The sequence below is a fragment of the Coturnix japonica genome, chromosome W, assembly GCF_054131305.1.
Source record: "Coturnix japonica strain WE chromosome W, WE-NBRP24, whole genome shotgun sequence".
NCBI classification, from domain to species: domain Eukaryota; kingdom Metazoa; phylum Chordata; class Aves; order Galliformes; family Phasianidae; genus Coturnix; species Coturnix japonica.
The window spans coordinates 2992436-3018194 of NC_140701.1; the positions used below are offsets into that span (position 1 = coordinate 2992436).

The window sequence follows — 25759 nt, forward strand, 5'->3', positions numbered from 1 at the left end:
TCAATTGAGAGATGTTCTGCTGTGCAGCACAGCTGGGAGCATTTCATATGTGCAAAAAAGGGGGATAGGCCCTGGCTGTGCCGGGCCCCAAAGCAGCCCCGACTGTGCTGGGTTCCCCTCTCACCTGGGCCCTGCAGTGGCCTCAGCTGTGCCTGGTCCCCCTCTGCTCTGGGCCCTGAGCTGGCCCCAACTGTGCCTGGTCCTCCTCCATCCTGGGCCCCAAGGCCCTGCCTCTGCCTGCTCCCCCTCTGCTCTGGGCCCTGAGCTGGCCCTAACTGTGCCAGGCCCCCCTCTGGCACAGGCCCTGCCTCAAGCCCCGCCCCCTGTGGGCAGCAGTGCTAGTGCCTGTTGGTTTTGCTCTCTTCCCTCTTCTTTCCCTGTGTCTTGCAAGTGCCACCTGGAAGCAGGTACAGACTGGAGACACAGCACCCTCAATGTCCAGGTGAGTAACAGCAGCCAAGGAGGCCTTTGGGCTCTGCAGGGTCCAAGTGTGGAGCATTACACACAGGAACAGCTGAGTATAAAGACAGTGGCAGAGCTGCAGATCTTGCCATAGTAGGGAGGCACAGTGGCTCAGCTCATTTGCCACAGTAACACAGGAAATAAGAGCCATGAGGGAAATGCAGATGCCTTCTGCCCCCATCAGAGGGGAGGAATGAGCTGCACTTCCACAGAGACATTCCTCTCACAGCCACTCACACCTCAGGTGTGGAGGGACGAGCTGGGGCTGCTGGTGGCAGCTGTGGAACACTGCCATCTGTGGTGCTCCATCCTGCCCTGGAGGGGCATGTAGAGCTGAGGACCTTTGTCACTGCACAAATGACTGCAAGCAGAGATGTAGCAGAGGGAACATAAAGCATTTAATAACTTATCATACAAAGCAATGAGTAATAGAAATGACAGTATTTCCAACCAAATATCCCCCATCCTAGCAGTCATGCCTGATCTCTACAGTCCCACCCAAACAATTTCCCAGCCCCCTCCAATTCATCCTCACTATCCCACCCCTGAATTTCCCTCCCCCAATTCCCACACAGTAATTGCCCACACTAATTACCAGCATGCAGGGCATGGGGAACACCTGTTCCTTGTGTGCAGGCACCTGGAAAAAAAAGAAGTGTCAGGGAACTGGGGGTCTGTAGCAGGTTGTGGAGGCTCTGCATAGAACATAACCCCAGACCACAACCCCATCAGCTGCTGGGGCAACAGCATCCCTGTCATTGGGGGATGTTGCCAGTGGTGGATAGGGACACAGGGAGAAGCCACACCTTGGTGTAGCTCTGATCTGCTCATGTCCAGTCCAATCCTCTATAGCACTTTCCATCTTCTGTCCTTTGTTCTTAACCGTATCCTTCCTTCTCTTCTGCTCTTTTTCTTTCTTTTAGGTGTCTTACCTGTATCTGCTTTTCCCCTCTTCTGTTCTTTTACTGCTCTGGTCAGCATCCAGTGTCTGCACCACAACTCTAGGTTTTGGGATCGAGAAAGGTACACAGGGCATAGATTTGTACAAGAAAAGCTCTCTTGCTGTGCCCAACAGGTGACAAAAAGGGGCCCTCAGGACCACAAAGGCAGCTTGTTTCTCCAAAAAAAAAATAAACTTAATTCTTTTCTTTATAAGAAGCATTAGAATCTTACAGAGAAGATGAAAATCATCTTCACTATGCTTTTAGACTGCGCATAGACTAGACCAAGATGTGTGGTGTTGCTTTGATACCTTATGAGGAGCACCGGTATCAGTGGATGAAGCTCACATTGTCTCAGAAGCACAATAATGGAGTACTTTTGTTTATAGTTGGCCTGAATGCAGTACAGGAGTGTGTTGCAGTAGTACTTGTTCTGAAATTCTAGGCTCTGACTAAGAAGTTTAGCAGGGTCCAAAGCACTTGTGACAACAGTAAAATATTATTACTTCCTGTGTTAACAAATGAGTCTGTTACAATAGGATGATGAAAATAATGCTGCTTTAATGTGCTAATCATCAAACAGAGGATCTAGTCAGATTTCTAACTTCCAGCTCTTTAATTTTAGAGGTCTAGTTTGGAGCCTAGGGGACACATACAAGTTTGCCTGCGTATTAAACCCTTTACGGCACGGGAGAGAGCAAATGGGTCACAGGTAAGGCATTTATTTAATCATAAACAAAAAAACAACCCTTAAAGTATATATGTTTTCTTTCCTGTAAGATGACCTTTTAAAACTTTTTTCATGCCTGCATTACTTGTGCTTCCTTGTAATAGGGATGTGTTTCACTTGAGGACTCAACAAGCATTATACTGAAGTCCCCTAAGAGCTCATTGGGAAGAATGAGCGATAAAACTTTAGGACAGGCAACACAGAAGTTCACCTTTTCACGGGTAAATTAATTGTCTTTAAATGATTTTAAGTTATTTATGGAAAAAGTTGCTTGTCTTCTGTTACTTCATATAAAGCAAACAAGTTTTTCTTAACTGTCTTTAGAATTATCAACGTGTATCTGACTCCTTACAAGTACCTAAATATTGCTTAAACAAAATAAAGAGATTAACCAGCTTCTTGGTAACATTCAGGTGTTTGGACCTGAAGCAACTCAAGAAGAATTCTTTGAAGGTACTGTGAAGCAACCAGTGAAAGAGTTCTTAGAAGGATGTAATTGCCTTGATTTTACGTATGGCGTTACAAATGCTGGGAAAACTTACACATTCCAAGGTATGAGCAGAAATGCTTTTTCCTTGAATTAATTTCTTAAAGTGAGAACTACTTCTAGAAGAGAGAGATGTTATGACTTCTTACCTAGTTACTCAACAGGCCTTGTACGTTGCCTTCTTTTGAATACTAGTAGCCTTGAAAAGTCGTCTTCTTCCATAACAAATATTACTAAATTTACAAGTGTGTAAGACAGCATACACTACAATAACTTTGGTTTTTGTTCCTACTATAAATGCGTGCATCTTAAATGCTGTTCTTTATTTGAAGGCAAAGTATGTCTGAGTTTGTTTGATTTATTGTAGGCAGAAATTAAACATTCTGAAACATTTGATCAAGGTATTTCAATCTTTTTTCAAATTTCTGATTTTAGTAATAACAGCAGCATAGAAGATTGTGTTCCCTGAGCTTTAGTAGTACAGAAATAATACATAAATGTCCTTTCTGGCTGGGAGCAGTTGTTTTTTATGTTTAATATTGTCATAACAAATGAAACGATTGGGTTCACAGGAAACAAGTTCCCCTTATTTCTGTTATTTAGTGTTCTGTTACTATGTATTTCCAATAGTTTTATATGCGTGGAGCTGAAGACTTTCCCATAGTAATACCTTTTTAGGACTTAAATATTAAGAATCAACAGGGTAGTATGTTCAAAAATTATCTTTCTATGCACCTTCCATACAGCACTATAGAAATTCTTCTGCGTATTGTCCTCTCTTGTGTTCATGACTGACTTTAAAACACTGAAGCTTGCTTGGTATTTAGTGACAGTGGAAAAACTAAGGCGTGAAGTAGGCAAGATGTGGAGGTAGTTGTGTGCTCCAAGAAAAGGCAATGGGAAAGGAGCTGAGTTACTCTAACAGTTTTTATGAGACTTGTAGATATTTCTAAATAGGGTTTGTGGGACGAAGGGAATGTTGTAGCAGAGACATCACTCTGGTTGTTATTTCAGGGTTGTTTCAGAGCGGGAAGGGAGCCTGGTAAACAGTTGAAAATCTGCACGTCTGTTAAATGTGGGAGTTTGCTGTGGGTTATTTTTTCTTCTTAAGGCTAAGCTTATGCAGAATATTCTGGCTGTTTTAAAGTGATGCCCTGTAATGTCTAAGGAATGGGATGTGAGCTGTTGCTTAAAGCCAGTATTTTTCAGGGAACAGTCTAGTAACACTGCAAACATTGCTTCAGACTGTTACTGGCCTCTAAATTCTTTGTGTATACTTTGAGATTAGAATCAGTTATCTTTGTCTTCATTTATGTTTATATGTTGCTTACAATAGTAACCTGGCCCTTCTTTTGTGTATTGCTTACAGGGACAGAAGATGATGTTGGTATTTTGCCAAGGACGATGGATATGTGTTTTAAAACTGTTGGAGGAAGGCTATACACAAAAATGGATCTGAAACCTATTCGGTGGAGAGATTACGTAAAACTGACTAATGACAAAGTGAGAGAAGAAATTGCTTATAAAAATTCGTTGCTTCGTCTGACAAAAGAGGTAGGAAACTACTTTATAAAGAAATGATGAGTACATGCATCTTGTGATAGTTCAGTGTTATCCTTTCCATTCTGTAATGAAAGAGGGTTCTGTATTTACACACAGTTTTCTATTTGTCTTTCTGTTCCTGCTGAAAAAGAATGAAGCATCTTATTAGTGGTGTGCTACACCACACTGGGGTATTTTAGTTGTGGAGTATGTTAACTTGATCTTACTGATGAGGTGGTTAAGTGTGGACTTCACAGTGTGAAAGGCAGGTGGCAGTAAAATTCCTTCTGAATTATTTCAAGAGCACAGCTGAGTATGAAGTCTGGCTCCAATGATCTTTAAGTATTTCGGGGAAAAACAACACCTGTCTTCTACATGAACCAAAGATGTGTAAAACTGTTCTAGGTTTAGTGAGTATGTGGAAAGAAAATGCAGTGAACAGCTATATGCTGATCTCATCCTACTCCATTAGAGTTAAGATGTGATCGTGCGATATAGGTGCCTCCTCTAGTTTCAAGACCCGTGTTCCTAGGTAAAATACTTGACCTTATAAGCTAAGTAGGTACAAGCTTTGCTGACTATACAAAGCCAGATCTGGGTGAGTGTCATGTAGATGAAAACTTCTATGTTAAAAGTTTTACTTCTAAGCATACTGTATCTGGTAGGTGAGATTCCTCCTCTTCAGTAGATGAGAATTTCTTTCTACTTTTGTGCTCTATAAAAAAGCAACACAACCTGAAGCCTGGGAACTGAGTATACATCTATGAACATCATGAGATCTACATGTTGGGAGCTATTCTGTATTTTCTATGACCAAACTACTTAAACATATTATATTTACAAAATTTAGTCATAACTTCATTTGTGTAACACTTTGATAGCCTGAGTTAAGAAATAATAAGCTGCTTATCTACATTAAGTGATCAAGTATTCTACCTTAACTTCCTTTTCTGAGAGTTGACCTAATAAGCCATAGGATATGGAAGTCCTGAATTAAGAAAATCCCAATAAGAAAAATATTTCAGGAGTCCAAGATTCATGAAGGGTAAAATGCAGATTATAAATGGGCTATTGAAAATCATCTTATTAAATAACTCCTTTTCCTGTTGGGGATTCTCTCCCTATTTGTTCTTTTTCTTTCTGAATCAGGAAGCTGAAATGCATCAGATCTTATAGTAAAGGAATTGTCAGAAATGAGTAGTAAGGTGAAACCAGTCAAAATGTGTAGCCAGGATTTTTGTGTTGGCACCTTGGAACTATACTGTATTGTTTTCTGGTAGAGCAATACAGCTGCTTTAAATAAATAAATAAATAAATAAATAAATATAAAAAAGCGACCAGTGGTGTATTGGTGCTGTACATCAATAATAAATCCTAAAGTCTCTGTTTTCTTTCGTAGGTAGACCATCACAACAGCACTAATGACAAATCCCCAGCTGATTCTAAGGGTATGTTTTATATTAAACAGTAGCAATTAGAAAAGCTTCTGTAAGGTCAACGACTGGCTTTTTTGGCTAATGCTGATAATAAAAGGATTATTTAGCTTTTATTTGTAACAGAACGGAATAATGGGCAGGACATCTGGGCAGAAAACAGAAGGAATAAAATGGCTAGGAGACTACTGGGACATCTATCATAACCTGGTTTTATGAGGTGAAAGTAAAACAAAGAAAAAGAGTATGATTTCTGATAAGATCCCTAGTGGTTTTCCGACAGGCCTTTAGGGCACTTAAGAACTCACTAAATACTTTTTTTTCCCTAAAAAGTCAGAACGAAGTGTCCTTACTAGTTCAGTTCTCTATATTGTAAAGACTGAAGAGTTCTGAATATTTCTAACCCAACTATAGATGTTAGATTGGGTTTTGGAAGTGAAAAAGCAAGCTTTATAGCAGGCGTGTCTTTGCAAGTGTGTAGGGCAAGCGTCTTGACTTCCAGATACTTGGTGTTTGTATGAGAGGTGGGGATTCTCTGTGTTTATGTTCTGGGAAAAGTTTTAAGCTGTAAGCTTAACTATTACTTATTTTTAAATGCAGCTAGTTTTACTGTCTCTACATTGACTTGTAATATTTTCTACTTTGCAGGTGCAGAAAATCTCTCAGAAGGATCAGACCAACTTAGCAGATTATCTATAGATGATTTTGTGAAGTTCTCTGGGTTTCATTTTTTGAGATTTACAATGAATGTTTTTATGATTTACTGGCTCCTTTATCAAATGACAGAAAAAAAAGGACACTTTGCCTTGCTCAAGACATCAAGGGATATTCTTACGTAAAAGGTAACTAGAATACTTTGCAAACTGCCAAGCTTGTCATGGAATAGTGTAACATGTTTCTTCTGAGATAGAAAACTCTTAAATGTGTTCAGTGTAGCTCTAGACGTGTCTGCTTGAATGTGAAGGCAACAAGCTACATGTACGTATCTGCATCTTCAACAGTATTCTCCTTATTCCTGTACTTTGCCCATAAAGCCTGTGTGAACTCCACTGCCTTCATCATCCTTGAAAATGAGAGCCATACAGTCGTTATAATGCAGACAAAATCCAGATAACCCATCCCCAATAAAAACTACAAGCTAAAACAAAAAACTTCTCAGATTGACTTCTGCACCAATGAATACAAACTTTCGGCTTCTGTAGTTTAAGAACTTAGCTTTTGTACTTTCAGTACTAAGGCTGCTTGCTTAATTTGGATGGAGCATACTTTAGTATACTGGTAGGATAAACTGTTGTGCTATACTATACCTTGCCCTTTTCTGTGGGAGGAAGAATCTTAGTCTTATCTGCCATCAGCTTGTCGTATGTTTGAGGCAGAGTTAATGAAGTATTTTATTGTCTTAACTAAATGTTCTTAGTTTGTATACCTTATTTCTTGTTCACTTTCTCTTTTGCTAGCGAAGCTTGCAAAAATCACTTTTCCTTCTTTTGAAAGGTTTGCAGTGGGTTCAGATTTCTGATTCTAAAGAAGCTTTCAGACTTTTTAAACTGGGACAGAAACACCGGAGTTTTGCAAGCACAAAGCTAAATACTTGCTCCAGCTGAAGGTGGGAAACTTTCACTAACATTGGGTGTAACATAGTGTGGGGAAGAGGGATGAATGAAAATATTGTTTATGGCTTTTTTTCGGGGAAGAGGCTTTAAAAAGGCTTGATATCTAGTGTTCCATGTGATATTTTGTGACAGTTTGTGATTCTAGTGCTTTGAACTAGAAGGATTAGTCCTTCAAGCAGATAAGTGCATACAAAAGCTAAGTGTTTTATCAAAAACTCTCAACAAAATAACTAAGCCTTCTTCCATGTAAGTAATGGTGGTTCATGAGGGGGAAGAAAAGCAAAATAAACCAAGACGGAATGTCTCTTTAAAAGGTTTAATGCATCTAGTAGAATTATTGTTAATTGAATCTGGAATAAATCCAGCAGTGTTTTGAACAGATGTTACAGATTTTAGAAAATGTGTGTATTTCTGGCTATTGACCTTGCTTCATTTCTCCTTTTAGCCACAGTATATTTACAATTAAGGTACTAAGAATTGAAGACCTTGAAATGCCATGAGTGACACGAGTCAATGAGTAAGTTCAGAGCAGAGGTCCCTTCTTCTTTTAGGATGAAATTGTCAGTTACTTTCAGTATTGATGTATTGATATTGGGCTACGGACACTAGGTTCCCTGATACAGCCTCCTGTATGAGTGGTGGTTCCCCATTTCCTGTCATTATGCAGTACTAAACCATCAAGTTGTAATGCTGTTCTATATCTTGTGCCCACTGTTCCACACAGTGTTCCTTTATCCTTCTCACTCAACTTCTGAACTAATGTAAATCCTCAGAAGGAAGAATATGGCAGAAAAATGGAAGCTGTGTTGGAAAAGAGTTTGGCAGGAAGTAGTGTGCAACTTCACTAGGAAAGCAACATTAAAAAGCATGAAAGGGTTCAAGAAATTGTTCCCCTAGGAGGAGTGGTTGTGTTGGAAATGATAAATAATCAATGTACATTCAAAGGCAAGAAAACTTAATTTTCCTTATCTGCCTTCAGATTATCACTGTGTGATCTTGCTGGTTCAGAAAGGAATACCAAGACGTGCAATGAAGGTGACAGACTGAAAGAGAGTGGAAATATCAATGCATCTCTCCTAACTCTAAGCAAGTGTATTAGTGCACTCAAGATCAGTCAGCAGTCAAAGTAAGTCCTTGTACAAACTGTAAACTAGTTGTAGATTTCAGATATCATGTACAATGTTTAAACTATTGTTTAAAATGCAGAGTACGAAACTATGTTATGAGTGAAAACTATCTGTAGGCTTCTGCAGATGTGTGAAGACTTAATGATCTAAGAAAGTGATCTATAAACTTGCCTTCTTTTTGTTGTTGTTTTTTGTTTGTTTGTTTGTTTTTTCAAATAAAACCATTCCAGTTCTAAATTTCTGAATGTGTTATCATAGACTTAAGCAAATTAGCGTTGTGGTTTTGTTGTTTTTTTTTTTCTGGCCTTGCCTTCTCAAACAAGTCCTGGGGCAGATTATAAAATTTGTTTTCACTATTTTCACTTTAAATGTGTGAAATGTTAGACCTTTTCCTCCTTTGTTAGTTAGTTGCATTTATCATTTAGTTCTGCTGTAACAGTTTTCCTCAGGGATATTGCTGTGCTTTGTCCTAGCCAAGAGACATGGTCAGAATATATATATTATAATATATATAATATATATAATTCATTCTTTCTGATCTAGCTAACCAAATTCAGAGAGAAGAAAGCCTGCTTGCTACTTCTGTCTGAGGTTGTGCTCTAAATGAGTGCAGACAGAGCTTTCTGTATTTTAAACAATGTAGTATTTATTTACAGTCACAGCTGGATATAATTGCAGAATTCTCTGCTGATTCTCATTTGAAGGTGTCTTTCTGTCCCAAAGATTAGGTGAGCTCTGTGTTCATGAAATGCCACACTGTGCCTGGTAGCCTATTCAAATTCTGTTATGCTTAAAAGTAGATGAAAATAGGCCTTGCTACTGGATTAGTCTCTTATCTGTCTGTCCTTTCTAGGGAAGAAGGATTCCTTAAAATTAGCTGCTGCTTAAAGTGCTTTGATTTATTCAGAACTGTTTTATTTGTTGGTCCTGATCACTTGAAATTTTAACAATATGGGGGAAATGTAGTGATGACTTTGATAGTAATTTTCTTTAAAATAAGAACTCATTTACCACTCCTGCACTAAAGCTACTTATGGGTCACATGTGTTGTGACAGGAGCGTAGCTATGTGAAGCTTTTAGCTCTGTTGGCAGAATTCAGTAGCTGTAAAGAGTCCAGCAGGTAACCTCACTAGAGAACAGTGTGTTTAGTCACGCTTTAGGAGTTCTCTCCTAATTTTCTGTACATCACCAGCTGTTTGATTCAGTGGCTTAACCTTGGTTTAGGAAACACCAGAGATGTTGTGATAAGTATATGCTTCTTTATTTCCAAAGTATTTACTATCGTCCTTTCCTAGAGACAATATACTGAGAGAGTGGTTATCTCTGATTTTGTTGGGTACTGTTTTCTTAGAAGTAGATAGGTCAGTTTGCCAGATGTGGTAAGGGAAAGAGAAAGGTGAGAGAGAATTTAAGCTAACGTGAGGCTGTATGACCTATCTTAGGCTGGATGTTGAATGTACTTTTTGTTTTAAATGTTCTCGTGGGTTGTCTAAGAAGATAATGGCTGCATAGTAGCTGGAACAATCATACAACCTGTCTGCAATCTAGCAAAAAGATTAAATTCAAAACAACCCACAACTCAAAATGATTTAAAGACTAGTGCAGTTATTAATGTGTTGTCTTCCACTTGGATAGCTCTCACATTGAAATGAAGCTGTTAACTTCTGCTAATGGGATTTGTTGTGGTTTTTGTATTCAAAGGGTGCAGCAGCACATACCGTTTCGTGAAAGTAAGTTAACACACTTTCTTCAGGGATTCTTCAGTGGAAAAGGGAAGATATACATGTTAGCAAACTTCAGCCAGTGTGCTTCAACCTATGAAGAAACACTCAATGTGCTAAGATTCTCAGCTATTGCACAAAAAGTGAGTATGTTGTAGTCTATTTTGTTGATCAGTACTTATGATTTGCATTTAAAGAAAAAATTCTGTTCTTCTAAGAATATGAATCTATTTGTGTAGTATCTGTAGTGAATCTGGGTGTTTGTCTCCATACAGCAGTCAGGATTTTTAATTTAGTGTTTTAGTTGAGCTTAATTTTCCTACAGAGTTTTCTAAAAATCTCTACTGGGGTCTTTGTGTTTCTTTGGGGCGTGAGGGCAGAAGCATCTTCTGAGAATCTCATTCCTAAAAAGTATTCAACCTAACAAGAAGCAACTTGTTACATCTGGAGGAGATTTTATGCTATTTACTTAATTTTTCTCTCTTCTCAAAATATGATCCCATGTAGGAAAGCAAATCCAGCTACCCCATATGTTGCTGCTGTTGTAATTTTGAATATTGTCCAGTTCAAGTGTTGACAAAAGAAGTGGAGCAGTAAAGAGTTTGAAAAGCTGTGTTATGGCCATCAGATGCTTCAGTGGGAAAGTGGGGGTTAAGCGGAATGGGTAGGAGTGAGTGCTATGATATAACACTGAAGAAGTTAAGCTGTCAGATCAGTGCTACAGTCTTGATGGAAAACTTTGAAGTGCTGGGAGTTTGTGTTTGAAGCACAATTGATGGATGTGTGCCCTTGGATTGTGGCCTTATCTGAAAGAGGTTAAGTGTGAAAGTAGAGGGAGCAGCCTATGAGGGTGATGTGGCGCTGCAAGACAAAGAACTGAAAAGATGATGATCAGTTGCATTGAATGCAACTGGAAACTCAAAACATAAAAAAAGCAGAAATCTATGGCTGCATGAAGTGGCAGTTCTTGTACATTGTTGGCCTAGTGAAACTCTTGAGGTTAAAAGCAGGATTGGAGTCTGCAATAACTCTTTTGTAATTTCTTGAAAACTGGTTTAAGTAGTGACCAAACATCAAATACTATAAAATATATTAGCTGTTACTAGAATGCCACTTATCTTCCCCCCATACGAATCACTGTCATGTTGTATGTGAATTTGTGAGGTGGGTTTTGAAGCTGAAATTAAAAACTTCTTGTATGGCTGTGTTCATAGTGGCTATCCAGACTATGTGTAGAAATAACAGCTATTATGTAGTCAGCTATTCACCAGTTTTAACTGATTATAAATTACGTTTCAGGGTGGAGAACATAGCATAGTGCCTGACACCTGTGTTGATCCTGAGGGCATTCTTGATTCTGTGCATTATGATGTCATGGATATTAAAGAGCAAGCTGAGGCAGCACATAGTTCCATTGTATCCCTGGAGGACCCGAAGGAAGATACTGGCTGGTTTGAAAAGCAGCTGGAGAAAACTAACTTTGAACTGATGGAGAGCAAAGAAGAGCTAACAGAGAAAAACACCAAACTACTTAAAACTGAGGAAGAGCTGATGCAGAAGAACAAAGGTGAGTTATGCAATGTGAAAGGTAGAAGACAGAAATAGTTCATTAATCTAAAATAGAAATAACCAGTTTGAGTAGGAATTAGAGGAGATGTTCTACCTTTGGAACCATAGCCTGTAGATAAGTGATAGTTTGTTCCGTGTGTATATTCAGGTTCAGCAATTCCACGGGTTTTGGTTATTTCTTTTCTTTTTCCCCCCTCTCCTTTAAACTGCAACTAGCAGCTTTACGCTTTTGTAAGTATGGGGTTAAATGTCTATATCTTGATTTTTACTTTTATATTGCAATCTCTACTCTTCTTTATGTCTTGTTGATGCAATGTTTTCGTTCCAAGAAATATAGAAAACTTTTGAATCACTCCCAATAAGTGAAGACCACATGCAAATTAATTAATCTGTTCAAAAGCTACCTAAACATTAGAATATCTGGAAAAATTGATTACTTAATAAACTATCTATTGGCTACTTATGTAATACAACCTTTTCGGTGTGTTACAGACTTTAAAATGCAGATGATTAAATTGGATGAGTCTGTTGAGCAACTTAAAGAAGCAACTGAGGTAACTTTATCAAGAAGATGTTGTGTAAAATTGTTTTAATACCAACTTGTGGTAGCTTAAAATGCTATTCCAGTAGGCTCCATTAATAGATTTCTTACGGAGCTTAGCTTAACTGAATTTGCCTTTAATGCATTGTGTAATTCAGCTACTTAACACTCCATTAGAAACTGATTTTTTTTTAATTTTTATTTTATTTTTTATTTCCAAGAAAATGAATGCACAAAATGAAAGGATTCGAGAGCTAATGGACATCGTGGTGCAGAAAGATGACATTATTACAGAGCTACAAGACTTAAAATCTCATTTAGAAGAAAAAGTAAAAGATTGTGTGAGTTTTACACATGTCCGTATCCTTATACAAAAAAAGGAAAACACTAATTCTATGCTTGTAATCAACACATTTTTGGAAAACTGATTTTCTGTATGTAGCTGGTACTCGCTTGAAATTGTAAACAATTCAAATTTATCTGAAGGTAGTTGTTGTTAACACAAACAACAAAAATATCAGTGTGTTCCACTAACTCCTGCCTCACACTCCTACATCAGAGGAAGAGCAACAGTAAAAGTATGTTGAGTAGAGTTGGAAGTACGAGTATGAATGGTCAGGATATCTCCACGTTCTATGCAGTCCATAAAACTTTATCCTGACTAATGTACTGCGAGCTACTGAATATGTGAAGACTAGCTTGATTAAGTATGTGTGCATACCACTTCTGGTGGATTTTGTTCATTTTTTGATGTTTGGTAGCCTGAAGTAGCTCTGAAAACATTTATAGTTAATTCTGTCACTCAGATCTCTAACCTTGTAAGCTTAGCAACTTGACCCTTCTTAGTCTTTGACTGTCTGCATCACTGCAACTTAGTATTTCCATGGTATTAAAGCTGACTGTGATGAGTAGTCATGTCCTCACCTATTACTTCTTCCAAGAACAAGGCTCCAACTCTATCTGTGAGATTGTGTGGCCTGAACACTTCTGAGGCTTTTCTTTTCATAAGCTACTAAAGATGAATAATCAGTCCTTGGCAGTGCCAGCATGGCTTAACAATCGTCATCTTGTAAGTAAGGAAGCTTCACTTGTGGTCAAGGACACAATCTAAAATATGCGTGACAGAGCTGAGTAAGCTTTAAGGTTGGATTATATCTGTCACGATGAAAGTGATTTTAGCAGCTTAGCAGAAGTGTGATGTGATGAACTTGTATGAGAGCTGACCATTTGCTCTTTGACCATGTTTGTAATTTTGTTGACTTCTTGGAAACAGGAAATTCTTTGATAAACTGGTAAACTCTTGATTGTGTGCAAGTCTTTTACTTTGTAACCTGCTAGGCTCTTGCTTTCCCTTGTATACTCTACCGAGTATTGCACTTGTCATTATCTGAAGGTGTACTTGTTCTGTCTGCTATTGAGATTTGTAACTGATGTCTATAGAGTCACCGGGTAAATATTTTAGCTGTATGGTTTTGTGTAAATATTTGCCTACAGAAGATTACTGAGACTTAAGTGCTCCTTTTGTTAAGCTTCAATGTAACTGATCTTATATCAATACAGGAAAAGACTACCTACCATTTAACTACCATTAAAGCAGAACCGGCAGAAGAGAACACTAATAAAGGAACTGAAAGCAGCCAATTTTCAGTGCTTTCAGTTAAAGCACTGAAACAAGAGAAAACTGAGTTGGAAGTGGGAAGAAAGCACAGTACTGACGAGGATAAGCCTACTGTGGAAGAGCCACCTTCAAAGAAAGGTACAGTTTCTTCCATCGTTGAAAAACTGAGAAACTGAGAAAACTCAGGAGTTTGAAGAAAAGACTGCAGAAGATCAGAGAGTGATTGCACAATTTCAGGAGGAAGTTGCCAACTGTGAGGTAAAAATAAAAGAGCTTGAATATCGCCTGGAGGCTTACAAGACAATGGAAGACAATGTGTCAAAACTCAATGAATTACTTAAAGAAAAAGAATCTATTATTGTGAATCTGGAGACAGTTACAGCAACTCTGCAGGAGAAGTCTGCAAATGCAGACAAAAAGTTTGAAGAGTTAAGTAGCAAAGAAGCAAATCTGATTCAAGAAGTTTTGCAGCTGAAAAACAGCTTGGAGCAGATGAAACACTCTCTTCGGGAAAAGGAAAAGAGTGAAATGGAGAAAGTGCAACGTATAGAATCGTAAGTAACCACTGAGTTAACTTAGAGCCCTTTGAGAATGAACTAGAGTTAAAAATAGTTAATGGGAACATCCCTTCGACTTAATGCATCTGCATGCTTATCAATGGCCAAACTACTACTTTAGGATGCTTTGGTATGCTACTTGAGTTCCAAGGGAAAACAGGAGTGTACAAGGAAATAAAGAATAATATGGGGATTTCTGGTGGTTTTGTTGTACATCCCTCAGAATAGCATCTGAATAATTTATTGCTTCAGCATCTGATTATGAGAAGCAAGCTGAAATTCAAAAGTAATTGTTTAAATCTTGTCACTGGTCTAGATAGATTTAAGAGTCTATTTACAAATAGAAACCAACAGGCAGGGCATGGATTAAGCTGTAATTGCTGTTTCCATGAGATGTGTAACAGTAATGTTCTTTGTCTCTTTATTTTTAACATAAGGCTATGTTATTCTTTCTGAGAATAAAATATTCTTTCTGAGAGTTCTGCCCTTGTACTGAATTTGAAAAAAGATTTGCAGAGGAAAGAAGAAGAGTATGCAGATCTAAAAGACAAACATTCTGATGCCAAGAAACAAATTCAGCAAGTACAAAGTGAGGTTTGTAACTCCAAAGCCTAAAACCTAAGTCTTGTGAAAAAACGCTGATAACTGGGAAGAACAATGCTATTTACTTGAAGAGAAATAGACTAATTTCCAGAGGCTCTTTAATATAAGCATGTATATTTTTTTTCTTCAATTTCAGCTTCAGTGATGTTAATAGTTAAAATTTAATTATTAAACAAGTAGATATTTTAAAACCCATTTTGCAGGATCTTAGTCTGAAAGTTTATTGGGTGTGCTTGGGGTGGAAAATTGAAGCTTAAAAAAGAATTCATGTCTTCCTTGGTAACCTTGCACTTGTTGTCGTTTTCCTACTCAGCACTTGTTTGTGAATTCCTCTTTATTTAACAAAGAAGTATTTGGCCAGGTTGGATTACAGAAGTCTTTTAATGAACCGTGAGCTGTGCTTACATTACAGGTGTCCACGATGCGTTCTGTGGAGGAATTCCTCAGGAACAAGATGGATGAACTTGAAAGGATTAATAACCAGTTTAAGGATGAGCTGGATTATAAAGACTATACTATCCAACAACTTAAACAGGTATTTTTCTTGCTCTTAATTTTTATTAAATGAATGATGCAGGTTTTCCAAGCAACAGGAAAAAGGTCAAAAAAAAAAAAAAATTGGAGCAAAATGAAAGTGGCCAACTGAAATTAGCGGTAGACCATGAAAGATATTCAAATAATTAGTCACTACAGAGCACTGGCAGATTGCTTTAAATACAATAATCTGCATAGTAAATACATATGTTATACATGCATGTAACGTGATCTTGTTGAGTGACATCACGATATGTTAATTGAAATGTCTTACCATAAACTCTTTTTATCAGCTTGAGTCCTTATTTATGCTATATGAAAACTTATTAATTCTAGGCTGTCTTAAGACAGAAGGGGACGTGGAGAGAGATTAAGGGAAGCATCAAAAAGCAGAGGGGGGATGATCTCTGGAAGTTGCATTTCTTATTTCAACATCCAGCTTTTAATCAGGATAGCCAATCTAAGCCGTAGCATAGAATTTCAGAAGCTAAACAGAAGACTAAATGAGTTGTGCTCTTTTGAGAATGTTTGGATTCACTTTCTCTGAGAAGAAAGATGTTCTCATAGCAAAACTTCCCCTACAACTGCCGACTTTCTCACAGTACCGAGGATTTGGGAACAAATAAAAGCTCGGGTTATTATATCTTAAGAGAGATGAAGGCTGAAGCACATAAGTAAAATAGAAGAATCAAAATATATTGTATTACAACTTCCCAGGCAATTCTGTGACTACTGCACTTGTAACAGTGACCGTACAAATCCGTGAAATGTTACTGTTCTTGAATAGTTAAGTGTTCTAGCCTGCAATTCTAAAACTGATGCTACTAAGTAATTGCAATACTGCTTGTGTGTGTTAATTCCTTTTGCCAATCCCACAACTCAGCAGTTTTTACTGTTTATTAGGATAATGCAACTGTGATAGAAGAGTTAAGAAAAGAACTGGCTGACAAAGATGACTTTATAAAGGAATTAAAACAACGCATTAACCACAGTAGCCCTCAGTGTTTGCCAGAAATACCTTTACTTGAAGAAAGACAAAGTAGAAGGAATGACTCTGTAAATGAAAAGGTATGATTATATTTATAGAAAGTCAGTACTTAACATCTTGTTAACCCCTTTTTGTTCTTCTGTTTTCCTAGGAGATACTGGAGCTGGAATCATTTTTCTTAGCATATAGTCCTTTAACTACATATTCAGTGATGAGTACTTGTTGGTTCTTTTTGTCTTCCACTCAAACATGAGCTCTCATCTTCTCAAAAATATTTTATTTACTAGAACACCATCTCTCTGTGTACATTATGGAACTTTTCCATGCAGTTTTCCATGTATTCGTATGTGGATGCTGAAGATTAGGCAGAGGTTTAGCCTTTGGTGTTCTAACATAGCAGCTGTGAGCGTGCAGAGTATGGGGGGAATGGATGACAAAACGACCAGCGTTACAGATTTTGTTCCTAAATAATGTCTCGCTTTCTCTCTTTTGGAGGCAGAATACTGCCTGAGACTGTTAGTGAGACCCAGTAGGGTGTATCTGAAGATCACACAATGAATAGATGTTACTACCTTCCCACACTTGTGCTGTGTTTCAGCTTACGTGTTCATGTGGCGTCTGAGCTTGAGGTTTTACACTGTAACTTTAGAAAACTCGAGATATTTTGGAGGTCTAATGCATAGCCTAATCTTTACTCCTTTTAAATATTTACAGCCTAGGAAACAACAAAGAAAACTAAAACTGGAGAAAGTATTCCATTAAGATGCAAAGCTGAAGACAATTATTTGTCACGTCCATGTACTAGGAGCCTCACTTCATTAAATGAATCTGAGGTTAGTATGAAACTTCAGATCTGAAAATGTTGTGATTGTATTGCTTTTGATAAGGAATGAGTAGGAAAAGATCTCATGTTCTCTAAACAATTCCTAAGTTTTAATCTATTTATCCCTTTCAAGGTGATCAGATCACCTGTTTTTATAGCCTTTGATAGGAATAAAAGCTGTTGAAACAATTGTGTGATGCATTTTTGTCAGGTGCTGTTGAAAACTCTCCTCATGTTAATGCTTATGAAGTGGCTCAGGATTAGATAAGTTACTTGGAAAAAATTCATGGAGCCACTGAAACGGGCACAGCAAATTGAACTTATTTTCTTCCTCTGCAGGATTTCTGGAGATTGTTTTGTTAGCAGATGATGTTAATCATTCCTATATAAGTTTTTAATTGCTAACTTTCATAAAATAGCAGTTACATATATTTTAAAAACAAAGTATTTATTAACCAACTTAATTCTTGGAAATACAGTGGGTGGTGATACTCCATTCAGATTCTTAGCAGAGCCTGATAAAGTGGCTCTGACTACTTTTTGTCTTTCTACAATCTTTGGTAACTTTTTGAGAGGAAGAAGACTCCCCTCAGGGGGTTGGAACAGTGTAAGTAGTAAAAGCTGCTAGTCTGTGTTTGGGACACTGGAGTTTGCTAGTTACTAGCAGCAGTAGAAGCAGCCATCTACCATTTTCTGATGTCCCCAGCAGCCTGTCTTCCATGTGTTCAACCAGCATCTGAACTCATTTTTGATATGCTAGCTGAATTCCTGCCATAGAGAAGGAGGAGTCCAGGTGATCTCAGTTCTGACTTTGTTGTTCCTGTTGAGAAAAACAGGATTGGGTGGATTGTGGACCGGAAGTGCTGCTGGGGAAATGCATACTGACATTTCCCTGTCACTTAGCTGTGCATTTGCTGCCATTTGACCATGAGCAGGTACATGATAGCCTTCAGCTTAAGTACGGTGTCATTGCTTGAATGTCTGTATTCTCTCCAGGGAAAAGATAGCAATGGAGTTCTTTAATGACTTGTACTGGGCTTGCACCTTGCCAGCTGGACCTTACTTATGTAAATAACATCTCTAGTGTAGAAGAGGAAGGGCAAATTCCCTAAGATTAAGCTGGAAGTTAATCGAACACTTCAATCAAATGCTCCTGTTCCTGCCCAGTTCTGACACAGCAGAGTTGAGATGAAGAAAATCGTGTCAGTTCTACCACCATTCTCTATTAAAAAAAAGTGTAGTTGTCTGTGCCCTTGAGAAAAAATGACTTGTAAAGTATCAGGCTCAGTTTAACATGGAGAACTTTTTTTGTGATCATGGATTGGAAATAATTTTAAATGTAACAAGTTCTAGGAAAGAGGGGTAAAACTCTGCTGTAACTGAAATAGACTCCTTCTGTTACAAGTGTTCTTACAGCAGGAAAATCGAATGTTTACATATCCTTTTCCAGATGCTTTATAGCTTTTTAATCTCATGGCTACCTTAACACTTGCACTTAAAATTCTTCTGTGCTATCAGGAGCATTTGGAAACTGTCCTCGACTCTTCTGGAGTGTCCGCAGAAAATGGCAAAACTAGTCGGTTCCCAAAACCGGAGCTGGAAACCCCACTGACACCTCTGCAACCTGATAAGATGGAGATAAAGCAGCACGGCAGCATGATACCTTTAGGAGTGAAAATGCCTAAGGCAAAAAAGAAAAGAAGTGATGACATGGATGAGGTATGACCTAGACCCAACAGAAAACAAAATATCTGATGCTTTTTTACCATTCTCATTCAAGCATTAAAAAAATGCTATTTCTGCCTCAGTAAAGTAGTTGAAGAATTTAATCAATGAACTGCTTTAATGAACAAAACTAATAGCCAAGCTCAGTGATAATGGTTTAAGAGAAGGGAATTTCTCTTAACTCCATTGTGTATTTTCTTTGAAACCTGTAGACATAAATCAGCTTTTTAGACATCATGAGATGTCTAATACTGATATCTTAATGTCCTGTTTTTATAATTGAATGCTTATTTATTATTTGATTTACAGTGGAATAGTTACCACTAGCAAATACTTCCCTACTATTAGCAAAAGTGTTTAAAGTGTTCACTTTTGTGACATCAATTGTTCTTTCCAAAAGAATCATGGCTGAAACTTGTCTTATTTTCCCAGGATTTGGTGAAAAGTGAGAACACGAAAAATACAAAATCTGTCATGGCTTTTAATTCACCCTCTGCAAGTGACGAGAAAATGGTTGGTTTTTGTTCTAGTTTTGAAGCTAGCTTGGGGCTTCCTGCAATTGTGTGGTCACACGAAAGAAGCAGTGTCTTATCCTTATGTGTATATCTGAATGGGAATCTTACATGCTTATGAGCTCTTCCTATTAAATTCCATAAGCTAACCAAAGGGCAAGTCAGTCTGTCCCCAGAGCGTGTAATGGCTGTACTGTGTAATGATTTGGAGGGAAGGATATTGCACACTGAATAGTTGGGAAGAGAAGCTTTAGTGTATTATCGTGTGCTTTTGTAAGCGAAGCCCTTGTATTAAACTAAGGTTCATATCATTAATATGCATGGCAGTTATTAAAAACAGATGTTCACATGTGATAGCAGTATCCTTGGCATGGTCAGAGTATGAGTAGTAGATTTTTCCCATCTGTTGTCTTCTGTTTTGTATGTTTGTTTATTTTATGTAATTAGAACAGCTTATGTAAGAAACAACTCCACAGCTTGGGAGCTACTTTTAAAGAAACTACTGCCTTATTAAGAAACTTTCAGAAACGTATGCCTTGAAATAGCTGAGATTTTGACAACTCCCTAAAGGGTATAAAATTGTCTACATTACTTGCCGTTGTGGTATCATCAGCATAATGAACAGAGGTGTCAGTAGTAAAGCTCAAAATGTCAACTTCAAATAACGTTGAACTAAAATGAAGTTGAACTAAAATTAAAAGTTTAAACAATGCTCTTGTTTCACATGTTCACATCTCTGTTGAACAGAAATCCGGAAAAGACTACTTCCTGAGAAAGCGAGTACATGCTTCAAGACTGACTAAAAAGAAGGATGAAACACTGCAAAAAGTTGGAGATTTTATTCAAAGCTCTCCTTCTATTATACACTCTAAAGGATGGTGTAGAATAAGTTTTATTCCATGTTTTCTAGACATTGTAGAATGGCTTGTTTCTGCTGTAGGCTATTAATGTATGTGTTCTTAGACTTGTCTGCCATGTTAAGTTGTCCTTTGATTTATGAAGTAAATGCATTTATTCGTCTCTTCAGAGATTCATTATTACATTTGTGAAAACCTACAAGTATACAGAGAAAGTTGGTTCTGTCTTGTGCTTCTGTCAGCACGAAAGTTAGGCCTGTTGTTTAACTCCTGCTGAAGTTTCTGACTTCCAGCGACTTCTGAGCCATGATTGTCTTTCATACTCCATTTTAATGCATGCTTTAAGCTGCCGTACCTGAACCTATAAACAGTTTCAGCTATAGAAGCAATAAAGAACCTCAATGAACAAATACAATTTCTGAGTATTTTCACTTAAATTTTACGTGTAATTTATAAACCAAGTTTGTTATGAAGCTTTTTTTGCATTCAGTGATTTAAAGACTCACAAAACCAGTAAGCTGATTGGTTTATGTATCAAAACAAATTTCTTCTAGCCAAGAAGCTGATGTCAGCAGTAAGTTCTCCTAAATCAAACGAACCTGAAAGTCTCGAAGAAGGAGAGACCAAGCCAAAACGATGCAAAAGGAAGCTGTATTCCACTGTCGTTTCTGGCCCTCTAGATATACCTGCTTCTTCGGTAAGCGATTATACTGTAGTCTTGGCTTAAAATAAACTACTAAGGAGTCCAAACAGACTGGAGGTTTCATCTATTTGCAGGAGGAAGTTGAAAGTACTGAGGTATTTCTTTATTCTACTAAGTCATTCTTGTTGGTCTTCCTGCTGTTCTGTTTTATTTTGTCCTCAAAGATCTCTGTGTTTGGCTGGCTTACAGTTTACTAAGTAGGTGATGTAGCAATCACGGAGATGTCTTCTAATTTGGAATCATAGATAATTTCAATGTGTCGGAGTGGGATTATTCTACTACACGCTTTTCTAGAGCACAACTTACACAGCTTTTTAGGTATGCTTAAACTATGATCTCCTGTCTAAGCCAACTTGCAAAGGATCTGATGTGCCAGTTTCATGACTCTGTCGGCAGCTATTGTGCTAAGAACATTCTTGCTCTGTTGGAACTGCATCTTTTAATTATATTAGAGTCCTTTTTCTGTTCAGCATAGTGATCATTTGCCCATACTGTAATATCCCTCTGAATTTTTTGATGATTTGACAAATGATAGGGGCAGAAACCAAAATGTTATATTTTTTTTGTTAGAGGATGAAGAAGATGAGAATTTCTTTTCTCACTGTAGTTCTGAGAACATGGAACTGAACCGAGAACTGAAATTCTGGGCAAGTCATAGCTACAGGGATTGAGGCTAAAAATGTTTTCTGAACGCTTCATGTTTCACAAAACACGTATTATAATACTCTTTTGAAAACAAGTATTTCAAAATGAAAGCTGCCTTCAGGCTTTCCTCAGATGTGTGTGCTTTTTTAAGATAAACAGGATTTTGTACATTCTCCATATTTGTTCCTTGTGATTAAGCTGCATTAAAATGATCTCGGTATCCCATAGTTTTCTGAATAAAATATAATAAGCAAATGCCATTCTGAAATCCATTTAGGGGAAGAAATATGTTTGCGTGGGTCAAGAAGAGCTTGTCAGTCTTGTATGAAAAGATGAGTAACTTTTGAAATGTTTTCTTCAGGAATCTGAGGAACAAAAGAAGGAAAGTGATCATCTGATCACCAAGCAACGGCTGAGATCCAGAACAGCTAAAAAACCTTGAAGAAGCATGTTTGTTCCCCTTTCTCAGGACATACTTTTATCGTATTATTAAAACTGGTTGTTCATAAACATTAACAGTTACTCCGTTGTGTTCTTAAATTTGTATATAGGTGTTTGTTGCAGAACGGCGGGAGAAAAGCAGACGACCACACCTGTCATTGACATATGATCAGCGAATCTCATTTATTCCTTGGCTGCGTGTACCTTTATAATACGGATAGTTAGCTCATACATATTGCAAAAGTGGAGCTCATCATTGGTTCCCTATTACATACCATCCCCGAGTATCTTAACAGCTTGTTGTTATCAACTGAAAGCTACTCCCTTGCTGAGTTCCCAGAACCATGGCTAGTTTCTCACCATCCCAGAGCATCTTGTTATTCTCACTGCCCTTGCAGGTGGCATGACTATTAGATTAACTGCACCGTGTTTACGACCCTTCTCAGCTAACTAACTGTAAAAAAACACTCTCTACACATGATAAGCATCATTTCTGTCCATGATTAGAAATTAGGTCCTAGTAATTGATTTAATTGCTCTGCTATTCTTACGGGATCCCCAGTTAAGGAATCAATTTCCTCCTTGAATCTCCTGACTTCTCTGCTAGTAAAAATGGCAGCTTAGCATTCCCTATTTTCCTTTGACCTAAGGAGACTTCCCTAAGAGGATAATGTGAAGTATTTGTAAGATTAGTATTAGGGAAAGGTGAACTCTCCAGGTCCTGTTTACGCTGTTCCAGTTCCCTCAGTAATTGAGAGTGCATCCTCCCTCTAGGGCCCTGCATGGGATCAGCAGCTCAGCCAGTCCCCTTCTCTGGAGGGGTTGCTGCTGCTTGCATTGATCTAGAAATTGTGGGGGTTGAGGGGGGGGAGAGGGAATGTATCTAAGGGATCCCATTTATGATCTTTCTGCTTTTTTTTTCTTTTGAACTTTGACTCCTTGTGAGGAACTGTTACTTCTTGCACCCATTCAATGTCATAAGCCAATTCTTTTTCAGAGAAAGGAGTATTACTGTTTACATATAAATTCAAAGTCTGACAAACCCAATCTTTGTCAGACCCCTATTTTGGTCAAAATAATGATTTTCCCTATAGTGGCTCTCTAGGCTTTTTGTATACAGTATTTAAACATCTTTTTCGTTATCCCCAGTTTTGGGATTATTTTTCCAATTCTGAAGCTTCTCCCCAAGGGGCTTATCTTCAGGCACAATTCTGGGGATGCTTTTCCCTTGTACTTGGCAGCTCCTATTCCCCTTATCTCCAGAATGATGCTGCGAACTACTCAGCTCACACGATTCTTGGATTTAGGGCCCATTCCCTCTGGAGTACCTCGCTCTGATTCTCGGATTATTAGGGGTGTGCTGCTGGCACTTCATCAAGTGCACAGGGTACCATACAGCAACAGCGCGCTCCCAGACTCACCTGAGTCCCAAGACTCACCTGAGACTCAAGAGACCCCCCAAGGCAAGAATTAAATTCCCTTGCCTCTGTCTGTGCACGAAATTACCGGGACTGCAGGAGTCAACACCTGTGCCTTAGCTTTCATAGAGCCCATCCTTTATGTAACAGTTTCCTATCAGCCATCCCAAGAAGTCACCTCACCACCCAGGCAGGACCGCTGAAATCAATTGGGTGCACCTCTCCTGTCCAGGAACCCCAAAGAGGCGATAATAATCCCAGGCCAGCAATTGTAGTATTGATATGATGATTTTATTCAAAGTCTTTGTTAAACAAAGAGGGAAGATTATGGTATGCCCTATAATCTTGAAATACCTCTTGGTCACCCCCATTTACAAGATGATCAATTAAAATCTTATACAATTAATGAATGGGTGCAAGGAACTACAAGAAGGATCTGATTGCACAGCAGTCCCCATTGGAGATAGCAATCCATAGGATACAGCCAGGGGATGGGGTCCTAATAAAAACTTGGAAAGAAGCTACACTAACACCACAAGGGGAAGGTCCCTATGTTGTTCTATTTACTGCAGAAACAGCTATTCGAACCGCAGAGAGAGGATGGACTCATGCCAGCCGTGTTAAAGGATCCATCGGTGACGAGAAGTGGGAGGTAGCTCCCGGGGGTGACGACTTGAAACTCACACTGCGACAAGCCCAATGGGTATTCCAGGTAAAGGCTTCCCCTGAAGAACACTACTGCTGCTGAGAAGAACTAAAAAAAACCCCTCGTAGCTGGTTGCAACCCAGTTGACGAGTGAGGCAGAGGAGTGAACTGTGGGGAAAGATGGGCCTTAGGGGTATCCATTGGTACTTGGGGATTCTCACAGTGATCACATTTTGTATAGCAGCACAACGCCACCCACACCAAGCTTCCTTACATCCCTGTGTGACCTGGTACCTATACAGCCCAGTCTAAACCAAAAGGGTTACTATTTTTGCCTAAGCTCAAACCCAGGGAGGGGATACTGTAACCACCCAGGCTCATATTACTGTGCCTATTAGGGATGTGAAACTATTGCCTCAGATTGGGCACCTGGGGCTGGGCAGGATAAATATCTACAAGCAGGACATGGACCCTATGGGTGCATACCTCCTAACCGAAACCCACAGTTGGGAAGATGGGCTGTGTGGGGATTAAAGACAGAGAGAGAGAGAGAAACATCTGCCAGCAACTATGGATAAATGTAACAAATCCAGATAACCCAGTGTGGCTGTTAGGGAAAATATGGGGTGTAAGTGACTTGCGGAATCAAATTGTATAACACATAGATGGGTTATAAAGCAGGTATGTTTATTCCAGCGCTGGGTGCAAGGGGGATAGCTCCACCAGACTTGCACACGGACTTGTAAAATCGTGACACAGATATAGGTACATCTCATACATAGTCAATGATTTCTCTGAATTCTGATACATATTCAATAGTTGTTTAGCATGCAGACCCCTCTTGTTCTTATCAGGGGGATGCAACTCCTCTTCTGGTATTTACAACATCTATTCTCCTCCTTGCCTGATGTCTTCCGTGAGGTCTCACTCCTTATCTGCATCCTTCCTGCTCTCCCAGGCCCCTTGTTTCCTTTAAACAAAGAGGGAAGGAAGGGAGGGGTGCTCTGGGGGGGGAATGGGAGGGGTGGAGGAGGGTTGATGTCAGACTGTGAAATCGATTTTTTTAATCTTAATTCTGCTTCAGAAACAACATCTGATTCCCATGCTCTCTGCTTGGTATTTTGTCTTTTGATGCAAACACGTAAGCCCCATTGGTGCCTGGTTCAGCAGTTCAGCTTCCTTTGCGCCCTTTGCCTGGTTGTAGGGAAGGTGGCAGGCTCTGATTCAATGAGGGTGTTGTATGGACCCAGTATTTATCGCCATGTATCCAAAGGTGCAACAGTTTCTGGAGACCCAGGTGGGATCCTATAGGTGATGGTTCTCTCGCCACCAAGCATCCAGTTGCCAGCAGTGGGTGAGTTCACTGGGACTTTGGGGATGGGAGGTGCCAACTAGCAAGCCTTCAATATCTGCTACTAAAATCAGACTTGGAAGCACGTTACACGTGGGAAATACACTTGGTGCAGGAAAGGGGATTTCCTTAGCCATCAAAAAAAGATGAAACTGCAGATCTATCAACAAA

At 38.7% G+C, this 25759-nt stretch overlaps 2 protein-coding genes and 1 pseudogene across 3 annotated transcripts in view; all 3 read left to right on the top strand.

The window, feature by feature from the left end:
* LOC146754228 (uncharacterized) overlaps nt 1–11662 on the top strand; it is an 88998-nt gene extending 77336 nt beyond the window's left edge. The window contains exon 2 of the mRNA XM_085527490.1: nt 11357–11662. Coding sequence (XP_085383616.1) covers nt 11357–11662 — 306 coding nt within the window. The remainder of the gene's footprint in view (nt 1–11356) is intronic.
* LOC146754235 (kinesin-like protein KIF20B) lies at nt 12–11176 on the top strand (annotated as a pseudogene). The gene is made up of 12 exons (XR_014938847.1): nt 12–21; nt 315–442; nt 2029–2115; nt 2238–2354; nt 2547–2685; nt 3990–4174; nt 5562–5610; nt 6300–6437; nt 7090–7201; nt 7654–7725; nt 8188–8334; nt 10038–11176. The product of XR_014938847.1 is annotated as a kinesin-like protein KIF20B (transcript).
* Nucleotides 11663–18763: 7101 nt separating the features above from the next.
* Nucleotides 18764–20475, top strand: LOC146754236 (kinesin-like protein KIF20B). The gene is made up of 3 exons (XM_085527492.1): nt 18764–19009; nt 19448–19528; nt 20275–20475. Exons 1-3 carry the CDS (start codon nt 18764–18766, stop codon nt 20473–20475), a joined length of 528 nt encoding a protein of 175 aa, XP_085383618.1.
* Nucleotides 20476–25759: the final 5284 nt, after the last annotated feature.